General features: G+C 43.5%; 1 protein-coding gene across 1 annotated transcript in view; it reads left to right on the top strand.

Annotated features, from left to right (window-relative positions):
* PAPPA (pregnancy-associated plasma protein A, pappalysin 1) overlaps positions 1–18,326 on the top strand; it is a 305,562-nt gene that overhangs the window by 161,151 nt on the left and 126,085 nt on the right. The window contains exons 9-10 of the mRNA XM_006890754.1: positions 349–477; positions 6,501–6,592. Coding sequence (XP_006890816.1) covers positions 349–477; positions 6,501–6,592 — 221 coding nt within the window. The remainder of the gene's footprint in view (positions 1–348; positions 478–6,500; positions 6,593–18,326) is intronic.

The raw sequence follows: 18,326 nt of genomic DNA, 5'->3' as shown, positions 1-18,326 counted from the left end.
ACTACTGTTTTTAGATATTCTTTTTCTTTATTTTTATGTTATATTTGCTTTCATACAAAATTCCCATACATTTTGTATCATTCATGGACATTGTGTTTCACACATTTCTATACTCACATTGTATTTCAAATGAAATCTCATGTACATTATGTTTTACAATATTAAACACTATTGATCTATGACTACTATTACACCACCTTTTTTCAGGTCTCCATTGGGTCTTTCTAATTCCTTCACCACCATCCCCCTTGGCTCACCAAACTCTGTTATCCAGTAATCTCCTCCCCTCCACAGTATTGCTTTTGTGTAACTAACAGTTTTTTGTCTGTGTGCATGTTTGTTTCCCAGGGATATAAATCTTGGCAGTGTGTACCAGTACTGGGTCGTCACCATTTCTGGAAATGAGGAGAGCGAACCATCACCTGCTGCCATGTATACCCATGGAAGTGGATACTGTGGTGATGGAATTATCCAGAAGTAAGTAGATTAAATGAAAGAAAGGAAAATTACGCCAGCTAGGTCAGACGAAGGTCAGGATGCTGAACAGGAGAGTTTAGCGGGATTCTTTTCCACGGGCAGGCCATGAGGTACCAGGATTATGGGCCATGATGTACCAGCTCATAGTTGTTGTTGTGCACCGTTGAGTCAGAACCAACCCAAAGCTGATCTCTCAGCAGGTTTTCAGAGTCAGTTAATCACACGGGAGGAGATTGCCCATCCTTCTCCTGCAGAGCAGCTAGTGTCCTTGAAATGTGTCCCGTCAGGATTGCAACTCCGCTTCTTGCCAGTAGACCACCCGAGCTCCTCTTGGAAATAGGCTGTTCTTTTGTCTACAGTCATTTGGCTGGCCAGCATGAATGTTGCCATTGTGTAAGAAAAAGCAGTTTATATATGAATATACATCCACGTACATATCAATTACTGACCTACAACATGCTTTCTGGTCTTTACTTAGATTTAGAGAAATAATCAGTGTCACAAATATGATCAGATGAAGACCAAGAATGATGTATCTCTTGCCAACTTGCTCTGGTGGTCTAGTAGCAAGAAGCTGCACTGCAAGCCCAGAGGAACGCGGTTCGAATTCACCAGATGTTCTGCTGGGGAAGGAGGGATAATCTCCTCCTGTAGTAGTCAGATCTGATTTGATAGGACACACACACACACACACACACACACACACACACTAATTTTAGCAGTCAGATCTGATTTGACGGCACAAACACACATACACACACACACAAATAATATTTTTTTAAAAGAATAGTAGTAGTAGTAGTATGTGTAAGACTCTGCTCTTCCATGCCACAGTATACAGGAATTTTGGGACAGATAGTAATGCAAATTTTTTAAAGACGTTGATGGTAAAAGAGCCATGATGAATATTTTCACAATTTCAGTTGGCCTGCTCAACTGATGTGTCACACAGATAAGTATTCATGTTTTGAATCTCCTGCATCTATAATTTCAAAGTTGAATTACCAAGATTGTAATATGGCTTTTGAGAGAGTTTATTGTGTTTGGTTTTTGTTTGTTTACATACAATAATTTGTTTACATTATGTTTCATTCAGGTACATTTTATACTATCTCTCATTTACATTGTGTTTTATACAATTTCTTTTTACGTTATTTCATTAAATCATTCATATACATTGTATTTTATATGATTAATTCGTTAATATTGACCTATGCCGGTTATTATTATTACCCTTTTTGAGACCCCATGGAATCATTCTTGCTCTTTTATGCCCTGGACTCGCAATCCACCTGCTAAACTTTGCTTGCTAGCCCCACCTTTCCTCCTTTACTGCCCCGTTCCCTGTTCTCTTTCCCTTTCCAGACGTTTATACGCATCTTGCCGGTTTTCCATACATTTTAGAATAATGGCCCTGTATAGTGTTTGTCTTGTGAGACCGAGTTAGTTCACTCAGCATAATGCCCTGTAGACTCTCCTATGTTAAGTAGCACTTTACGAATTTGTTGGTCCTTAGTGCTGCGTAATATTCCACTGTATGGATGTACCATAGTTTATGAGTGAGTTTTTAAGTACTCAGTTACGTTGCAAATGATCTGATTGTCAAGAATTTGATTCTTTAAGTTTGTTGTTGTTGTTGTTGTTGAGTCTAGTACGACTCACAGTGACCCTATGAACAAAAGACCTGAAGCCTTTCTGTAACTTCATCATTTCTCAAAGTTCATAGAGTTTCCAGAGGCATGTTGTTTATGAAGTGAATGCCATTCCTGCTTAGAAAAAAAATTTCCACTTTTGTTCGAGCATGAAACCAGTGATAAATTGTGGTAAATGCTTAAAATCTATATTCAAGTGCGGCAAAAGAACAGAAATCTATTGTTTGCAGTATTGAGTACAGCACAATTAGGGGAAAGAGGATCCCTTGACTCTCTCTCTATACAATCTGAACTTCTAGTTTGATACAGTTCTTGTCCGACTGAGTAATGGAGCTTTGGGATCTCTAGGAATAAAGCGCCGTGTAATTTGTGGGTCTGTGCTTGCCCAGTGTATCAGGAAATACTGGCAGTCGTCATGCTGGGCAGTCTATAATTGGGATCTAATGTTTCCTAACTTAGCACAAAGACAGAAAAAAGAAACTTAACAAGTTTGGAATCTGATTTTACAAACCTGTCCATTCATCTTGGAGGCAGGTATACATACATCGAGAAAGCATTGCACACAACTCAAGATCTTTCTTCTCAAAAATCTAAAGTGATTACTATTGTTGTTACAACTTTGAATAGTATTCTTAATTTAAGAAATCTTTTTAAAATTAATTCTGCCTGAAATGGGCACGCTGCATACATTATCCTGTTAAATTACCTGCAGGCACCAAATACTTGTTGACACGCTCTGTAGAAAACTGAAAGCAGGTGACAGATTTTCTTCTAAAGGGCTGGGAAATGCTTTAGGGAAGAGATGTCATCCTAAATGATGAAGGTTTTTTCATGGGACGATACATACTAATTTATGATGAATAGCATTTACGAAGGATTACAGATAGACTTAGCATTCGTTGAGACCCTAATAGGTGAGCACTCCGTAATGAATCGTCCATAGTAGAGGGTGATCCCAGCTTCATGTATAATTTAAAGGTGACTGAATGAGGAATCTGGACACCTGGGTTCATTCTAAAATAATGATGCAAAACAAAACAAAAAAGTCGTTGCTCACAAGTTGAGTTTGCCTCCCAGTGACTCAGTAGCACTGTCCTCCATGGGCCAAGACTGGGTGACGTTTTGGAAGCGCATCACCCGGCCCCTCTTCCAAGGTGCTTCTCTGTGGACTCAGAAGGCCAAATTTCTGGCTGGTAATTCAGAATGTAATAGACTTGTTCCACCAAGGGACTCAGTAAGAATACTATTAGCAATAATAAGCCTTTCTTGAGCCTCTACAAGTGTGAAACACTGTGCTAAATGATTTTTCCCTTGAACATTCTCAGAATGCTTATGAGGTAGACCTTGTTGTGATACTTTACAAAAAACACAGCTAATACACCAAGAGACTACAGAGTGTTTTTCAAGTCCATATGACACAACCCTAGTCACTGAAACTGAGGAGGACCTGAAGCACTTGCTGCAGAAGGTCAAGGACTGCAGTCTTCAATATGGATTGAAGCTCAGTATCAAGAAAACAAGGATTCTCACCACCGGGTCAACTGGCAGCATCAGTATGGATGGTGAAGAGATTGAGATAGTTAACAGTTTTTGTTTACTTGGCTCCACAGTCAACACTCTTGGTAACAGCAGCCAGGAAATCAGGAGACAAATTGCATTGGGAAAGTCAGCTGTGGGGGAACTCTCAAGAGTACTGAAGAGCAACAACATCAGGCTGGAGACTAAGGTGCCCTTGATCCAGGCTATAGTCTTTGCAATTACATGCTATGCATCGGAGAGTTGGACAGTGAATAGAGATGATAGAAGGAGGATTGATGCCTTTGAGGTGTGGTGCTGGAGAAGAGTGTTGAATATACCATGGACTGCTAGGAAAACAAACAGGTTTGTCCTGGAGAGGGCGAAGCCAGAATGTACCCTGGAGTCAAGGATTCTTAAGCTTCATCTGACATACTTTGGGCATGTTGCAAGGAGGGACTGGTCCTTGGAGAGGGACATCATGTTTGGGAGAGTGGAAGGACGACACAGGAAAGGAAGACCCTCAATGAGATGGATCGATTCTGTGAGTGAAGTGGTGGGAATGAATGTGTTTGAGACAGCGAGGTTGGCAGAGGATAGAACGGTGTTTAGGGCTCTTGTACATAGGGTCACTATGAGTCGCAAACGACTCGATGGCACATAACAACATACACAGAAAGGAATTAGAACCAAAATAGGAACCCAGGGTCCAGATTCCCATCTTCATTTGCCATTGCCTTGACGTTTGAGCTGACGTCCCTGACATAACAAGGGGAGGAGGAGTGGCTGCTATGAGGGGTCTGCTGTGTCGTGGCTCCTGGGCCAGGTAGTGGGGCGCTAGGATGATGAAGATCTTCACTGCCTCTGGCATCTCACAATCTCGTGTGGGGAACTCTCAACCAGTAGGCAAGGGAGGTCAGTTTGACAATGGGACACAGAGAAAACAGCCACCTACTCTAGCCAGAGAGTCAAAGAAGTTTTTCCAGAATTTCTCTATCTGAGATTGGTCATGCCTCCTTAATGCTTTTCTTAAACCAATAGAATATACTGTTTGGATGCTGTAGGAAGGCAGGTTAGAAATATTCTTTGTGGCTTAGGGAAACCAACCTAGTTGGGTTTTTGGTGCTGGGTTGGTTTTGGTTTTGGGGTAGGGTTTTGTTTGTTTGTTTGTTTTTTCCGAAGAAACATTTCTCCAGTTTGCCCATGACATACCTAAAAGTCCAAGATCATCATCTGTTTCCTACTTACAAGATTCCGTTTGGGAATGAACTTTGCTCATAGGTTTGCAACAAGGAAGAACTTGGAGCAGCTCTCTGGAAATGTGCAGGCATCTTAAGGACTGACTAGAAAGCACCATCCTGCTACTGACACCTCCGAAAAGCAACAAACGTTCCCTGGTGTGTTAATTGCACAAGTGAAAGGAAAAGTCCCAGAGCTGCCTCCATGCTGTGACAGGTCCCAGCTGGTCCCCAGGGAAGCAGGGGCAGCTGCTGCACTCTGTGGGAGTCTGCAGGGGCAAAGCTGGAATGGGAACTGATTAGATGAGCATCTATTTTATGCCACTTGCTGCAGTGGTCATTTTAAGTTACATTCCATTCTCTCACTATCTTTAAGGCAGAGGTAGAATTATCTCCATTTTTAAGGGGTGAGAAAATTGAAGCGCAGCCAAGAGCCCTACTCAAGCATTTTTCTGCAATGATGGAAAGCTATTCTGTGTTGTCCAGTATTGTAAGTCACTAGTCACATGTGGCCCTCAATCACTTGACATTGACCTTAGTGTAACTGAGGAATTGGGTATTTAGATATCTTGATTTTGTTTAAAAATTTTTTTATTATTTTGTGTGTGTGTGTACCGTCAAATCAGATCTGACTGGTACAGGAGGAGATTGCCCCTCCTTCTCCAGGAGAGCATCTGGTGGATTTGAACCTTGTACCTCTGGGATTGCAGTCCAGTTTCTTGCCACTAGGCCACCAGAGCTCCCTTAGATATCTTGATTTTAATTAACTTAAAATCAAATCTCTACTGTGGGTAGTGGTTATCGCGCTGGCTTGCTAGATAGAGAGATCCCACAGACTGGGTCAAGATCACAAACTAATTTGGAACATAGTGTCTTGTTTCTGAAAGAATGAGAATTTTCTTAAGAAGTAATGATATATCTCCTCACTTGCTCCTTCTTCTGTCTTATGTCCAGTTCAGAGAGCACCGCTCACTGGCTGCCCATCCCAAACCCTGCAAAGCCATCCTTAGGTGATGGAAATAACTGCAACAAAAGCAAGAAGGGGCAATTTTATTTCTTTGCAGCCCAGTCCCAAAGGCCTTGGAGTTCTTCACTCTACAAAATGACACACCCAACAAAAAAGACAAAACTTTCCATCAAAAAGATGACTAAATCTGAGGGTGTGGATGGAAAAATCTTCACCTTTAAATGTGTCGAGGGAGTAGAGACAGTGAGGGCATGTTGAGTCAGTGAATAATGAAGGGACAATATTGCTGTTCAAGAGTCTCCAAAATATCTTTCCAGTTGACCATGTGAATGTCAGAAACACTAAAAAGGTGTGAGATTTTGTTTTAATATTAGGGGAACAATGTCTATTCATTTTTTCAGTCATCATTTCATTTCTTGATCCCATCTATTTTTTCCCCCTAAGAAACACATACTAAGGTAAATGTTACATGTTATCCTCTCTGTCTGGTGTGACTCTCAGTTTGAAGGTGAAGGAAAAGACACTGAGGACCCAGAGAGGGGTTTGCCCCAGGTCTCCTTAAAGGTTGTCAGCACAGCGAGAAGCTGTTGCAGGACTAAGTATGATTTTGAAAGAGATTGAACACATTTTCCTTCTGTATCTGTTTTGCAGAGACCAAGGTGAAGAATGTGATGACATGAATAAGTTCAATGGCGATGGTTGTTCCCTGTTCTGCCAACAGGAAGTTTCGTTCAATTGCGTTGGTAAGTCTTTGTCACTCCTCTGGATTTGCCCAAGAGAAATAGTCAGTGCAGAAGAGTTGGCCAGTTACAATAACAATAGCCAGTAACCAGACACCTTTGCATTGATGGCAACTCCTGAAGACTCCACGTGTGTCAGAGTAGAATTGTGCAGCATAGTTTTCAGTGGTTAATTTCTCACAAGTATGTTTCCAGGTCTTCTTCTTCTTCTTCTTTTTTTTTTTTTCCTGAGTCAGTTCTGCCTGGGCTTGAACCACCAGTTTTCTATTATCAACCAAGCGCATTGACAGTCTGCATCCCAGGGATGCCACAGCAACATTCATTATGATGAAATAATTCCCTCTTTTTCTACCAAAAGCATGGAGAGAGTGTCTTCTATAGGCTGGGCACTAGTTTAGACGTTAGGAAATGTAATGATAGAAACATTCATTAGAAAAACACAGAAAACTGTCCCCACGGAGCTTCTTAACTCAAAATGAAAAGGTAAATTTCTATGATCAAGCTTTATCTCACATGTATCTTTACTCTTCCTAACTCCCGCTAGCCAGGATGAATATTAGTATAGATTTTTAAAGCCTTTATTCTTATTTTAATAGATGGGAAGATTATAAGCTACGAGATCATAACATTGGTGAGTCGCATAGGTCGGGAGTGATGGAAGACAGGAAGGAGATTTGATTTTGTCCCATTGTCAAGCACATGTTCGGTCCATTTTGCCAAACATTCTATTTAGGACCCAGGCACTCAGCACTGTGGTCTCTCTGCAGATGCGGAATGTTAGGCAGGCTCTTCCATCCAGGGAGGACACTAATACACTAGTCTGTGTTTAGTGAGTCAGATGGGAGATTTGTTTTCCTCTGCCTTCTCTCCAAGTCTGGCTGATCTTGTTGTTTCAGCCCCACTTGGGAGGCCCAGGCCAGCCCGGGGCTGGTAAACTGACAGGGGCTGGGGGGCAGGGATGGAATTTTGAGCTGGCCCAGATGAGATCATACTTCCTTTAAGATGCAAATCGATACCTGAAGATCAAAGGTCCCTGGGCTAATCCCTTGGGCTGGAGGTGAAAACTAATCACAATTCATTTGCAAGTACAAAAGACAGAGGTGCTCTATCTGAAGAGCGAAGGGGCAGCTATGGAGGGGAAATGGGATGAAAACATTGGTGGGAAGATTTCTCAGTGAAAGGCAATTTTCTAGGAATACTAAAAGGAGAAGCAGTCATCACATCCTCACATCTGCAGTGCATTACAGGGGTGTGTTTAGACCTTTCTTTCTCCTGGTAGATCGTGGGCTCCATGAGGGTGAAGGTCGGCGTGCTTTAGTCTTTCCCAGCCCATGTGTATTGAGCACATGATACATCTGCCTTGGCATCATACAAGTACTGAGAAACACAATAGAGGTGTTTAGTAAACAGGTGTGAACACAAGAAAGGCACAAAAGGAGATCCAAGGATGAGGGAGTTTCTAGGCAGGGCCTTGGATTTTTAAAAGGCAGAAGATTGTGTTTCTTCTATTTAGTAGAATTCATAATGTTGTTGTTGTTAAGTGCCATCGAGTTGTTAGCGACCCTAGGAACGAAAGTCCTCAACATCTGTGTGACTTTCATCCTTTCTCCAGGTTCATAGAATTTCCAGAGGCAAGCCATTTCGGAAGTAGATGCCACTCCTGCTTCCAGTCTAGCAGTAGGTGCTGCCAACTCAAAGGCATGAGGTTGGGATCTCCCAGCAGCTCTGAGAAAGATGGGCGGTCTCCTCCCATGTGATTTACTGCCTCTGAAAACCCACTGGAGGGTCAGCTGTGAGTCACTGAGGTTCAGACTCCAGGAGCCTGAGACAGGACCACAAACGTGGTGAGGCCTGGGACTCTGTATTGGAAATGGCATCAAACTGCATGCTCAGCCACAGATTGCTTTAGGACTGACTTCTCTCATGTACTTTTAGTCTTTTCTGGAAAATGATTGGTTTGACTAGATCAGTAGATTTCAGTACTCCATAACTTAGAGGAAAGAAGGGAGGGAGTAACCATGAAGATGAGACTTGAACTCTCATAGTGACCTTGTATATACTGTTAGTCTCCTCCCAAGTAACTAACTGCCTCTGAAAACCTGCCAGAGGGTCATCTGTGGGCTAGTTCCAACTTGAAGGTACCCAACAACAACAACAACAACACTAGATTCTAAGCATTATGGTGACAGTGAGGCTATTCATCAAGCCAAGTACATCTGTAAACTCTCAAAGCATTCTCTTTTATTTTCTTACTTTTATGAAAGAAGAAGTTGAACACAGAGAAATTCACCAAGGATATACAGTTAGTAAAGTGGTAGAGGTGAGACTTAAACCCGCAGAGTCTAACTCCAGAACTCAGGGTAACATTTGTCATTGAGTACGCTGTGACTTGTACTGACTTCGTGTGTGCCAGAGAACTATGTGCTGTAGAGTTTCCAATGGTTGACTTTTGGAAGCAAATCACCAGGTCTTTCTTTGAGATGATTCTGAGTAAATGTAAACCACCAAGTTTTCTGGTAACAGCCCAGTGTCTTAATTATCACCATGACTCAGGTACTGATTGTGATAAGACCCTGTTGTTGTGTGCTGTTGAGTTGGAACAACCCACAGCTGACCCTCTAATGGGTTTTCAGAGGCAATGAAATCTCACATACTTGAGGCATATTGCTAGGAGATGCTATTCCATGGAGAAGGACATGATGCTGGGAAGGGTGGAGGGTCAGTGAAGGAGAGGAAGATCCTTGACCAGGTGGATTGACACGGTGACTGATGCAATGGACTTTTGTGTGTCAGGAAGTGTGGGGATGGCACAGGATAGAACAGGGTTCAGATCTTTTGTTCATAGAGTCACTTATGAGTCATACTCAACTCAGTGGCATCTGACAACAATAACAGATTGCACAGGAGAGTGCCCATCTTTCTCCAGTGGAGCAGCTTGGTGGATTTGAATTGCATACCTTTGTGTTGGCAGCCCAATTCTTGTATCACTAGTAAGCAGTCTGGGGGGAAAATAGATCTTGGTCTTGGAGAGCTTTCGTGGGTAAGTGGGTAAACATATTGCCAGAAAATAATGCAGGTTAATAGACAGTAGAGAGCAAAACTCTCCGTGCTGTATGGAGTGGGCCTTGGTGTTAGACAAAAGGCCTCCTCTTTGCCCTCCCTGGCCATTTTGAATAGTATCAGTAGAATTTCATAGGGACACAGAACATTCCAGAATCAAAGGAGCCAGCCCAGAGATCCCATCTTCCAAGGCTACATTCCAAGAATAAATTTCACGGCTATTGTATCTGGAAAACTGTCCTCCTCTAAAAGGAGCTGCTGAAAAATAGACAGTGAACCTTCAGCTCCCAGCAGATGTAGTTTTAATGAGTTAGAGAAATGGGACTGGCATGTGGGAGGCTTTGCTGAGTTGGACATAATTCTAATGACCACATTTGTCAAGGCAGAGGTTAAGACAGTGGCCAGAGAACAGTGTGAGTGAGACGGTCTTGAGCTCAAACCATCACTTAGCTACACTGCCTTGGCTAAGCCTCACCCTTTTCATCTAAAAAAATGGTAAAAATCCTCGACTTTTCAGTGGATGATATTTACCAATATATTTTTTTAAATATTTACTAGAGTAAATATTCCTAGATTCATTGTGATTGTTTCATTGTTGCTGTGGAGTTGAGTGTGACTCTTAGGGACCCAGTGAACAGCACATCTGAACCCTGTCTTTTCCTGCATCTTCTTTGTCATCTCCAACATGTCTGAGCCCCTTGCTGCAGATGCTAAATAGGTCCATTGCACTGGGGGTGTGTGTGTGTCTTCTTTTCTTTCACTGATACTCCACTTTTCTGAGCATGATGTCCCTTTCCAAGGAGACAATCAGTTTTCTAATGATACTTGAAATTCTTCAGAATCTCATTTCCCTTTATCTCTTGAAGTTAACTCACCAAGACCTAGAACACGTCCCTCCGACTCCTGTCACCACATCAGTACCCTGAAAAATTCAAATGTGTAGACCCCAAACTTTGAATTAGAAGCCGGATAGAGATAAGAACTAGAGAAACTGCAGAGAGCATTTTGATGAGAGTAGAGGAAGTGGCCACACTTGTGTGGGGTCCCAGGGTCTCATGACTGTGCTCAAGAAAGCTCATGGTGGCTTCTCCAGATCCAGGGCCTAAACCTGGGCTTTGAAACATTCAAGCCGGACTCACTAACCCTCTCAGAGATTCCTCCCTAAGTATCCAATCCTCTTGGAGTAGTTCTGAGATTTTGTTTTATTTTTTTAAAGTAGCCAAAACGAGTTTTGGTTGGCTGTCTCTAAAAATCCTGCCTGAAAATGATTGTCATAAGATACTGTGAAGAACGAATGCTATTCAGGTCTAGCCCATTCTTGTGTGATGCGTATTCATTCTATGCTTGTTCATTTTTACTTTTCTCAAACGCCTAGAGGGTATGTGGGGGGCGGGGGGAGGTTGCAAGGTCAGGGGTATATCAGTAATGGCCACTGTCTTTCAGTGCTCACTAGCGGCTGTGCCCACTGCTGTGCGTGCATCTTTCTTTAAAGCACAGCTGTGAGAGGCCTTGCATTTCCAGATGAGAGATGTGAGATCTACTTTGATGTTTCCACTTGTCCAGAGTTAAGAGGTGTAATCTCATCTCCACACTGCATCTAAAAATAAAAGACAAAACCAAACCCACACCAAACAAACAAAAAAACCAAACACATTTTGACTTGATGAGTAGAAACCAACTCCTATCTGACCCTCAGAGGCTATAAATTACACAGGAGGGGATTGTCCCTCTTTTTCCTGTGAGCTTCTGGTGGATTTGCATTACCCAAGAGGCACTGCCTTTGTGTGAGCAGCTCAACTCTTTATGGACACCTGAGTTTCCTCCAGACTTAATTGTTATTGTAGTGTACACACCCACAGCTGACCCTCCTGTGGGTTTTCAGAGGCAGTTAATTGCATGGGAGCAGATTGCCCATCCTCCCGCAGAGCCAGAGCGACTGGTGTCCTCGAACTGCATGCCTTCAGGATTGCAACACAGCTTCTTGTCACTGGGCCACCAGATAGAGCCCTCCTTTTTCTCTTCTGCCACTTCCTTCCCAAGTGAGTGCCTGCTTTACTTGTTTCCTCTGCTCCATCCCTTACTGCTTTCCTTCTGTCCTTCCACTCTTCTTTAATCTCTTTATATCTTTTTGGTGACCGACCATTTCCAAGGGTTAATGTTTTCCCTGAGTTTGGTAACACCACTGTGAGGGTGGGTGACAGATTTATGGTGACATTTCCATTCACTTTCCAGAAGCCCACACATCCGGAAGTATTCCCAAGGTGCCCGTGTGTTATTGTGCAAGCCTCAGGGACTTCCCTTCTCCACTCTCCCACCCCCAGCACCCTCAGCCCCCAACACATAATAAGTTGCTTGTTAAAAGGATCACCACCCACAGGCTTCTTAGGAAATGCAGACTCCATCTCCCAGCAGTGCAGAAATTATCTTGTCCTTTTTCCTCTTTTTAAAATATAACATACCTCAGGCCTGAAGCTTTCCGTTAAAAACCATACTATCAGTAAGATGATAACTTCTCCCAACAGGCACTGGCTGGAGGCATTGTTCAGAGTTGGGAATTCTGTTTCTAAAACACTGAGTCATAAAATGCAGACAAGACTGCTGATAAAAACTGAAGGAGGGAAGGTAATGGTCAAATTAGTCAGACTAAATGTGAACCATCCCCAAAAGGGGGTTATGTTTGGTAATATATCTTGAGCCAGCGCTGGGAATGTGCTACCTTCTAAGATGATAATTTAATTCCTAACAAGACATGAAATAGTGGCAGACTCCCTGATTTCTATTTCTGTTCACCACTCAGTCTTGGACATGACTGAGTCTAAGTCATGGCTTGGACATGGCTCAAAATTCCTCGCCACTGAAACAAAATTGACTCCTAGCTGGCCGTCCATTGGGTTTGTGAAGCCGTACATCCCCCAGGAGGAGACGGCTCCTCTTTCTCCCACAGAGAGAGCCCATGGTGGATTCAGACAGGTGGAGAGGTGGCACAGCCTCTACGTAACCACTCTGTTCCCTGCGGCATCCTGGGTTGTGTGTTGCTCAGCAGGCAACATCTGGGAGCAGCTGGGCTCCTCTGTTTTCTCCCTTTGTGAAGTCGTGGGGAGTTCTGAAGGATTGGACCGAGAGTTCTAAGGTGTCTTTGTTCAAGTGCAAATATAAAACCTTTGGAGGATTTGAATCCAACTTGTGTTAGAATAGACTTAGGAAAACTGAACATGCCAAGCTCCCAAGTTACCTTTCCCAGACAGTCACACACTGTGTGTATCTTTCTCTCATTGCTTCTCTGTCCCTTCCACTCCCCCATCTCCCGTCAGCATCACTTTGCCTGTGGTCCTGACATAGCATCCCCAGCCCTGTCTTCCATAACTCAATTAGCACCCCCACTGGCTGAAGTGTGTGAGGCAGATAAGGGGAGGAGGAGAGATCAATCTATTGGCCCACCAGTCACTACATAGAGGTGGGGGTGGGGGTGCACTGTCTTGTGGCCCCTCCGTCAGGCTGCCCTGGCCTGCTCTGAGTCAAGGCGAGAAAGGAAAACAAGAAGATGAATCGCCATGTCCTCTCAGTGGATGTTCTGATGAGACTTTAAAACAACAGTGACTGAAAAGGGAAACAGCATCTGTTAGAAGGGCAGGCAGAGCAGGAGGATGAATGGACTCTTCTGGGAGTTGCATTTATTATTATTTTTCTTCCAAACAATGTGAAATCATAATAGAAGATCCACCTCTCACCTTATGAAGGAGTGGGGGAGGGAGGGGTGACTCTGTTACTCATTCAGACCTCCATCTGTGAAAAACATAGTAACTTTGACCAAAACATTTCCTTGAAATAAGCTTCCCTTAAGGGGCAAAGGAAGTTTCCACCAAGTTGACGCCAAATCATGGCAACCCCTTGTGGGTCAGAGTAGAATTGCTTCATAAGCCGTTCACTCGGTGCCTGAATTAGTTCTCTAGAGCTGCTGTAGCAGAAATCCACAAATGGGTGGCTTTAACAAACAGAACTTTAACAAACAAAACTTTATTCTCTCAAGGTTTAGGATGCTAGAATCAGAATTCAGGGTTCTTGCTGTAGTGGGGGAGAGCTCTGGGGGCCTAGCCCATGTCTCTCTGGTGGTTCAAATCCACCAGCATGTAGATCTGAGGGCGCAATAGACAATCTCTTTCCAAGCGATATACAGCCTAGAAAACACAATGGAGGAAACACACTGAATCTATTCTGAAGGGACATGGCATGATTCTGAGGGGACATGGCCATGACATTAGTTAGTTAGCTCTAGGAAAAGGCTTTCTCTCTGCTGGAAGAAGAGTTTTGTGTCTTATGAGCCTCTATTTATTTTATTAATTTTAATGAACATTTACAGAGATTTTGCATTTCCATTCATTCATTGTTGCACTTATTGGAGCAATCTTCATGTGGCTTGGCATTTCTCTTCCCTGCTCTTTACTTGCTTGCTTGTTTAATCTCTTTTATAGCACAAAGGAGACTGACTCAAAGGTTATTTAAACTAAACCTACCTTATTAACAAAGATAACATTTTCCACAGTGGAATGATAGCTACAGACATAGAAGTTGGTAATGAAACACATATTTTGATGGGCTCCACAGCACGGATTTTTCATAAGCAGATCACCAGACCCTTCTCTGAGTTGCCTCTCTGTATACTTGAGCCACCAACCTTATAGATAGCAACTGAGTGTAGTTATCTGTGTTACCCAGCAATGCCAAGAGAGGCACTTAAAAAAAGAAAAAGGAAGCATTAGCAGTGGGCTTGGTGGCAGTGATGAATGCATTGATGAGGACGATACATCAGTTTGGATGGTGGCAACATGGGAGCATGATGAAGAACATGGATTCTAGAATGTGGTTTATACACTGAGGCACACTTTTATCTTTGCCTCAATCTTCTTGTCAGTAAAATGGGTTAGTGATTACTCCTACTTTTTTGGTTCTTTGTGAGAATAAAATGCATTTATGTAAAGCATTCAAAACACTATTTTGGTCCTGTTAACTGTTATATGTGTGTTGATGAAGTGATTGAGATTGTTTTGGTTTGTTTGTTTGTTTGTTTTGTTTTGCGATTGGGATTGTTGATAGCTTCAGTTTGCTTGCCTCTACAATCAGCCCTCTTTTTAAAAAAAAAATTATTTTACTATATTTTTTGTGTGTGTACCGTCAAATCGAATCTGACTGGTACAGGAGGAGATTGCCCCTACTTATCCAGCAGAGCATCTGGTGGATTCAAACCACGTACTTCTGGGATTGCAGTGCAGCTTCTTGCCACTAAGCCACCAGAGCTCCTACAATCAGCACTCTTGGTACCAGCAGCCAGGAAATTAAAAGACGAATTTCATTGGGAATATCTGTTGTCAGAGACCTCTCCAAGGTGCTAAGGAGCAATGATGTCAGTCTGGGAACTAAGGTGCACCTGATACAGGCCATGGTCTTTGCAATTACTTGCTATGCATCAGAGAGCTGGACAATGATGAGAGAGGATAGAAAGAGAGTTGATGCTTTTGAGCTGTGGTACTGGAGAAGAGTTTTGGATATACTCACAGACTGCTAGGAGAAAAACAAGTTTGTACTAGAGAGGTTGAAGCCAGGCTGCTCCTTAGAGGCAAAGATTCTGAAGCTCTTGACATCCTTTGGACATGTTGGAAGGTGGGATCAGTCTTTGGAGAGGGATGTCATGCTTGGGAGGGTGAAGGGCCAGTGCAGGAGAGGAAAACCCTTGATGAGCTGAATTGATTCAGTCTCTGGGGCAATGGGGAGAGGAGTGTCAGAGTCAGTAAGATTGGCACAGGATAGAGCAGGTTTTAGAGTTATTGTACACAGGATTGCTGTGAGTCTCAAGCTACTTGATGGCCATAAAAACAATAAACAACAACAACTGTGGCTATCATTTTGCTATTGATATTTTTAGTTCAGAAGTAGTAATACCCTTCCAGCAAACCTGTGAGATAAATAGTATTATCTCAGTTTTACAATGGAGGAAAAATCCAAAGAGGCTAAGTTGCTCTCAAGGTCATACAGCCAGAAGGGGCAGAGATGTGACAAACAGCCCTGAGATAGTTTGCCCTCCTGGCTGTGACATTGTTCTATTTCATAAGCATCCAATTGTGCCAGCTTCTGTGCTGAGAACCCTTCTCATTGATTATTTCATTCATCTTCCCAGTCTCCATGTGCAGTCAGAAGAATTGTGTTCATTCTGTTGATGAAGAAACTGAGGCTCAGAGAATTTAAGTGAGTCACACTCGAACTCTCTAGCATCATTCAGCCCAGCCAGGTCAGAGAAGGGATTTCAAACCAGCCTCTAAAAACTATCAAACCCCTAAGTGTCGAGTCCTCTCTGACTCATATAGCAAGCCGACAGAAGGACTAAGACTGCCTCACAGAGTGATTACATAGGATGTAATCATCACAGAAGCAGATTGCTACATCTTCCTCCTGCTGAGCAGCTGATGGGTTTGAACAACCAACCTTTTGGTTTCAGCCGAGCTCTGTGCCACCTTGGCTACCTAAAGACCACACTCTGCCCAATATCCAGACAGATTCCTATTAAGCAGCCATTTGCTTTTTTTTCCCACTCTCCACTTTAGTGCTTTGGATTAAAACAGGAAACAAAAGTGAGTACGTATGTTGTGTGTCTTTCGACTTTTCGTTATTAACACTTTAAAAGTGCTCTGATAGCTTAGAGGTAAGAAGCTGCACCACAATCCCAGAGACCCACAGTTTAAATCTGCCAGGTGCTCTGCTGGTGAAGGATGGACAGTCTCCTCCCATGCAAGTAACTGCCTCTGAAAACCTGCTAGAAGGTCAGTTATGGGTTGGTTCCAACTTGACAGTACAAACAACATAAACATTCTGCTACATGAAACCCATGGCTGCATGTAGAATCATGGGTTGAATTTTCATTTTTCACTGGTCTTCCCTTGCCAGTAGACACACTGTGTTTCGAGTTGGTGGGTTGGACACTGATGCCTGTTGTCATGGCAAAGAGTTGGGAGACAGGGGTACCTGGCTTCAAATGTCTAATAGTTGCATCATCTTGTATATCTCACATTTCCTCTCAGAATCTCATTCTCCTTCTCTGTAAAAGGGACAACACTTAGACACTCACACGTCTGTTAAAAAGAAATTAAATATTATCTTTGCATGGATTCTCTTTCTGCTCCGAGTTCCTCTAAGTCCTTTGCTGGCCAGAATGACACTGGACCAATTCTGGGACTCAGTTCCGCCCCTTAAATGCTACAGGCTCTTTTACAAAGAGACTACACCTCCTTGTTCTCTGTTTCCCCAGCTCTGCAGCAACTGAGGACCAGCGTGATGAGCTCCTAAGCTCCTTTCAGCTCTGACTTGGAGAATTTAAATCCCAGATCGTTATTGTTTTTAAACTGTGCATTTTAAAAGAAATGAGGGCTTGGGGAGGAGAAAGGAATTCCTTTAACCCAAGGGGTCAAAGGGGGTCACTGAGGGGACAAAAGAGCAGGAAAAGGAGGCGATGGGGCGGAAGGCTGACGAGCCGGGCGGGACCAAAGATCTGAAGTCCTCAACCGGGAGGTCTGATGGATCCATTCAAACACCCTTGAGTCAGCACCGGTTAGGATCAAACCTGCCATCCCGCCTCAGACCAGGGCTTACCACCTCCTTTGGAAACCCGGGAGGCCTACCCCACAGAGAGGCAGGGCAGGAATGAAAAGAAACAGGACAGCCTCTGACGCCAGAAGGGAAGAATTGTAGCCCTCAGCCCAGGTCAGTTTCCTGACTCTCAGGGAAGGGGTCAGGCTGGGGAACCCACTTGGAGCTTGTTTGTATGAGAGGAACCAAAACCCAACTTTGATGTTTGCCTTTGAAAGGCAGCCAGAGTCCAGCACAGGTGAATCTGGGTAGGCGAGAACAAGAGCATCTTTGTGAAGTTTAAAGTGACCAGAAATATGTCTGCACATATGCGTGCCTGGCTGTGCATCTGGGCCGTTATGGCTGAGGTAACCCGGGGCTGGAGGAGAGGCCCCCTGCCCAGGAGTCAAGGCCTTTCATAGCTCCTGAGTCTCTGCTGTTTCTTGGGGGCCATATTGGGCTAGAAAGAAACATTTAATATTCATGAGCCACGGTCTGCACTTGAAGGGAGAGCCCTGGGGGAAATTGAAATATTAAGCAAGTGAGGGGTATAGACCTAATTGTATCCTCCTTTTCTTTTTGGACAGAGAAGTAATGTGCTTAAAATAAAATGATGGATGGGCCGTCAGGATCGTGTGAAAACCTCACTGCTAGGGCCTGCAGAATAAGGTGGCTGCTTGCTCTAACGTGTGCAGTCAGATCTAGGCAGGAGATGGGGCAAGTGGGCTGCTGGGTGATGTCAGTCATTCATTGATGGATTCATCCCACCCCTGTACTGATGCCTGCTGTGTGCCAGACACTGTGCTCCTGCCAGGGAAACAGCGGTGAACAAGGAAGGTCAAGGAGGCTGGAAAGGTAACTCTAGTTACTAGAATTGTTGAAACTGCCCCTTAATGGAAATGCTTAGAGGTCTATAACTGGAGGATCATCTGTAATTTAACTATTTCTGACCCATTGCTGTCAAGCCAAATCCAGTTGATCCTGAGAACCCCCAACAATGTGCATTATTATAGACCTGCACTCCACAATATTTCCAAAGTCTGATTTCTCCAGCGTAGGTCACCAG

The sequence above is a fragment of the Elephantulus edwardii genome, unplaced genomic scaffold (assembly GCF_000299155.1).
Source record: "Elephantulus edwardii isolate Elephantulus edwardi_28Jun2011 unplaced genomic scaffold, EleEdw1.0 scaffold00092, whole genome shotgun sequence".
Taxonomy (NCBI): Eukaryota; Metazoa; Chordata; class Mammalia; order Macroscelidea; family Macroscelididae; genus Elephantulus; species Elephantulus edwardii.
This window is presented reverse-complemented; position numbering and strand designations above follow the sequence as displayed.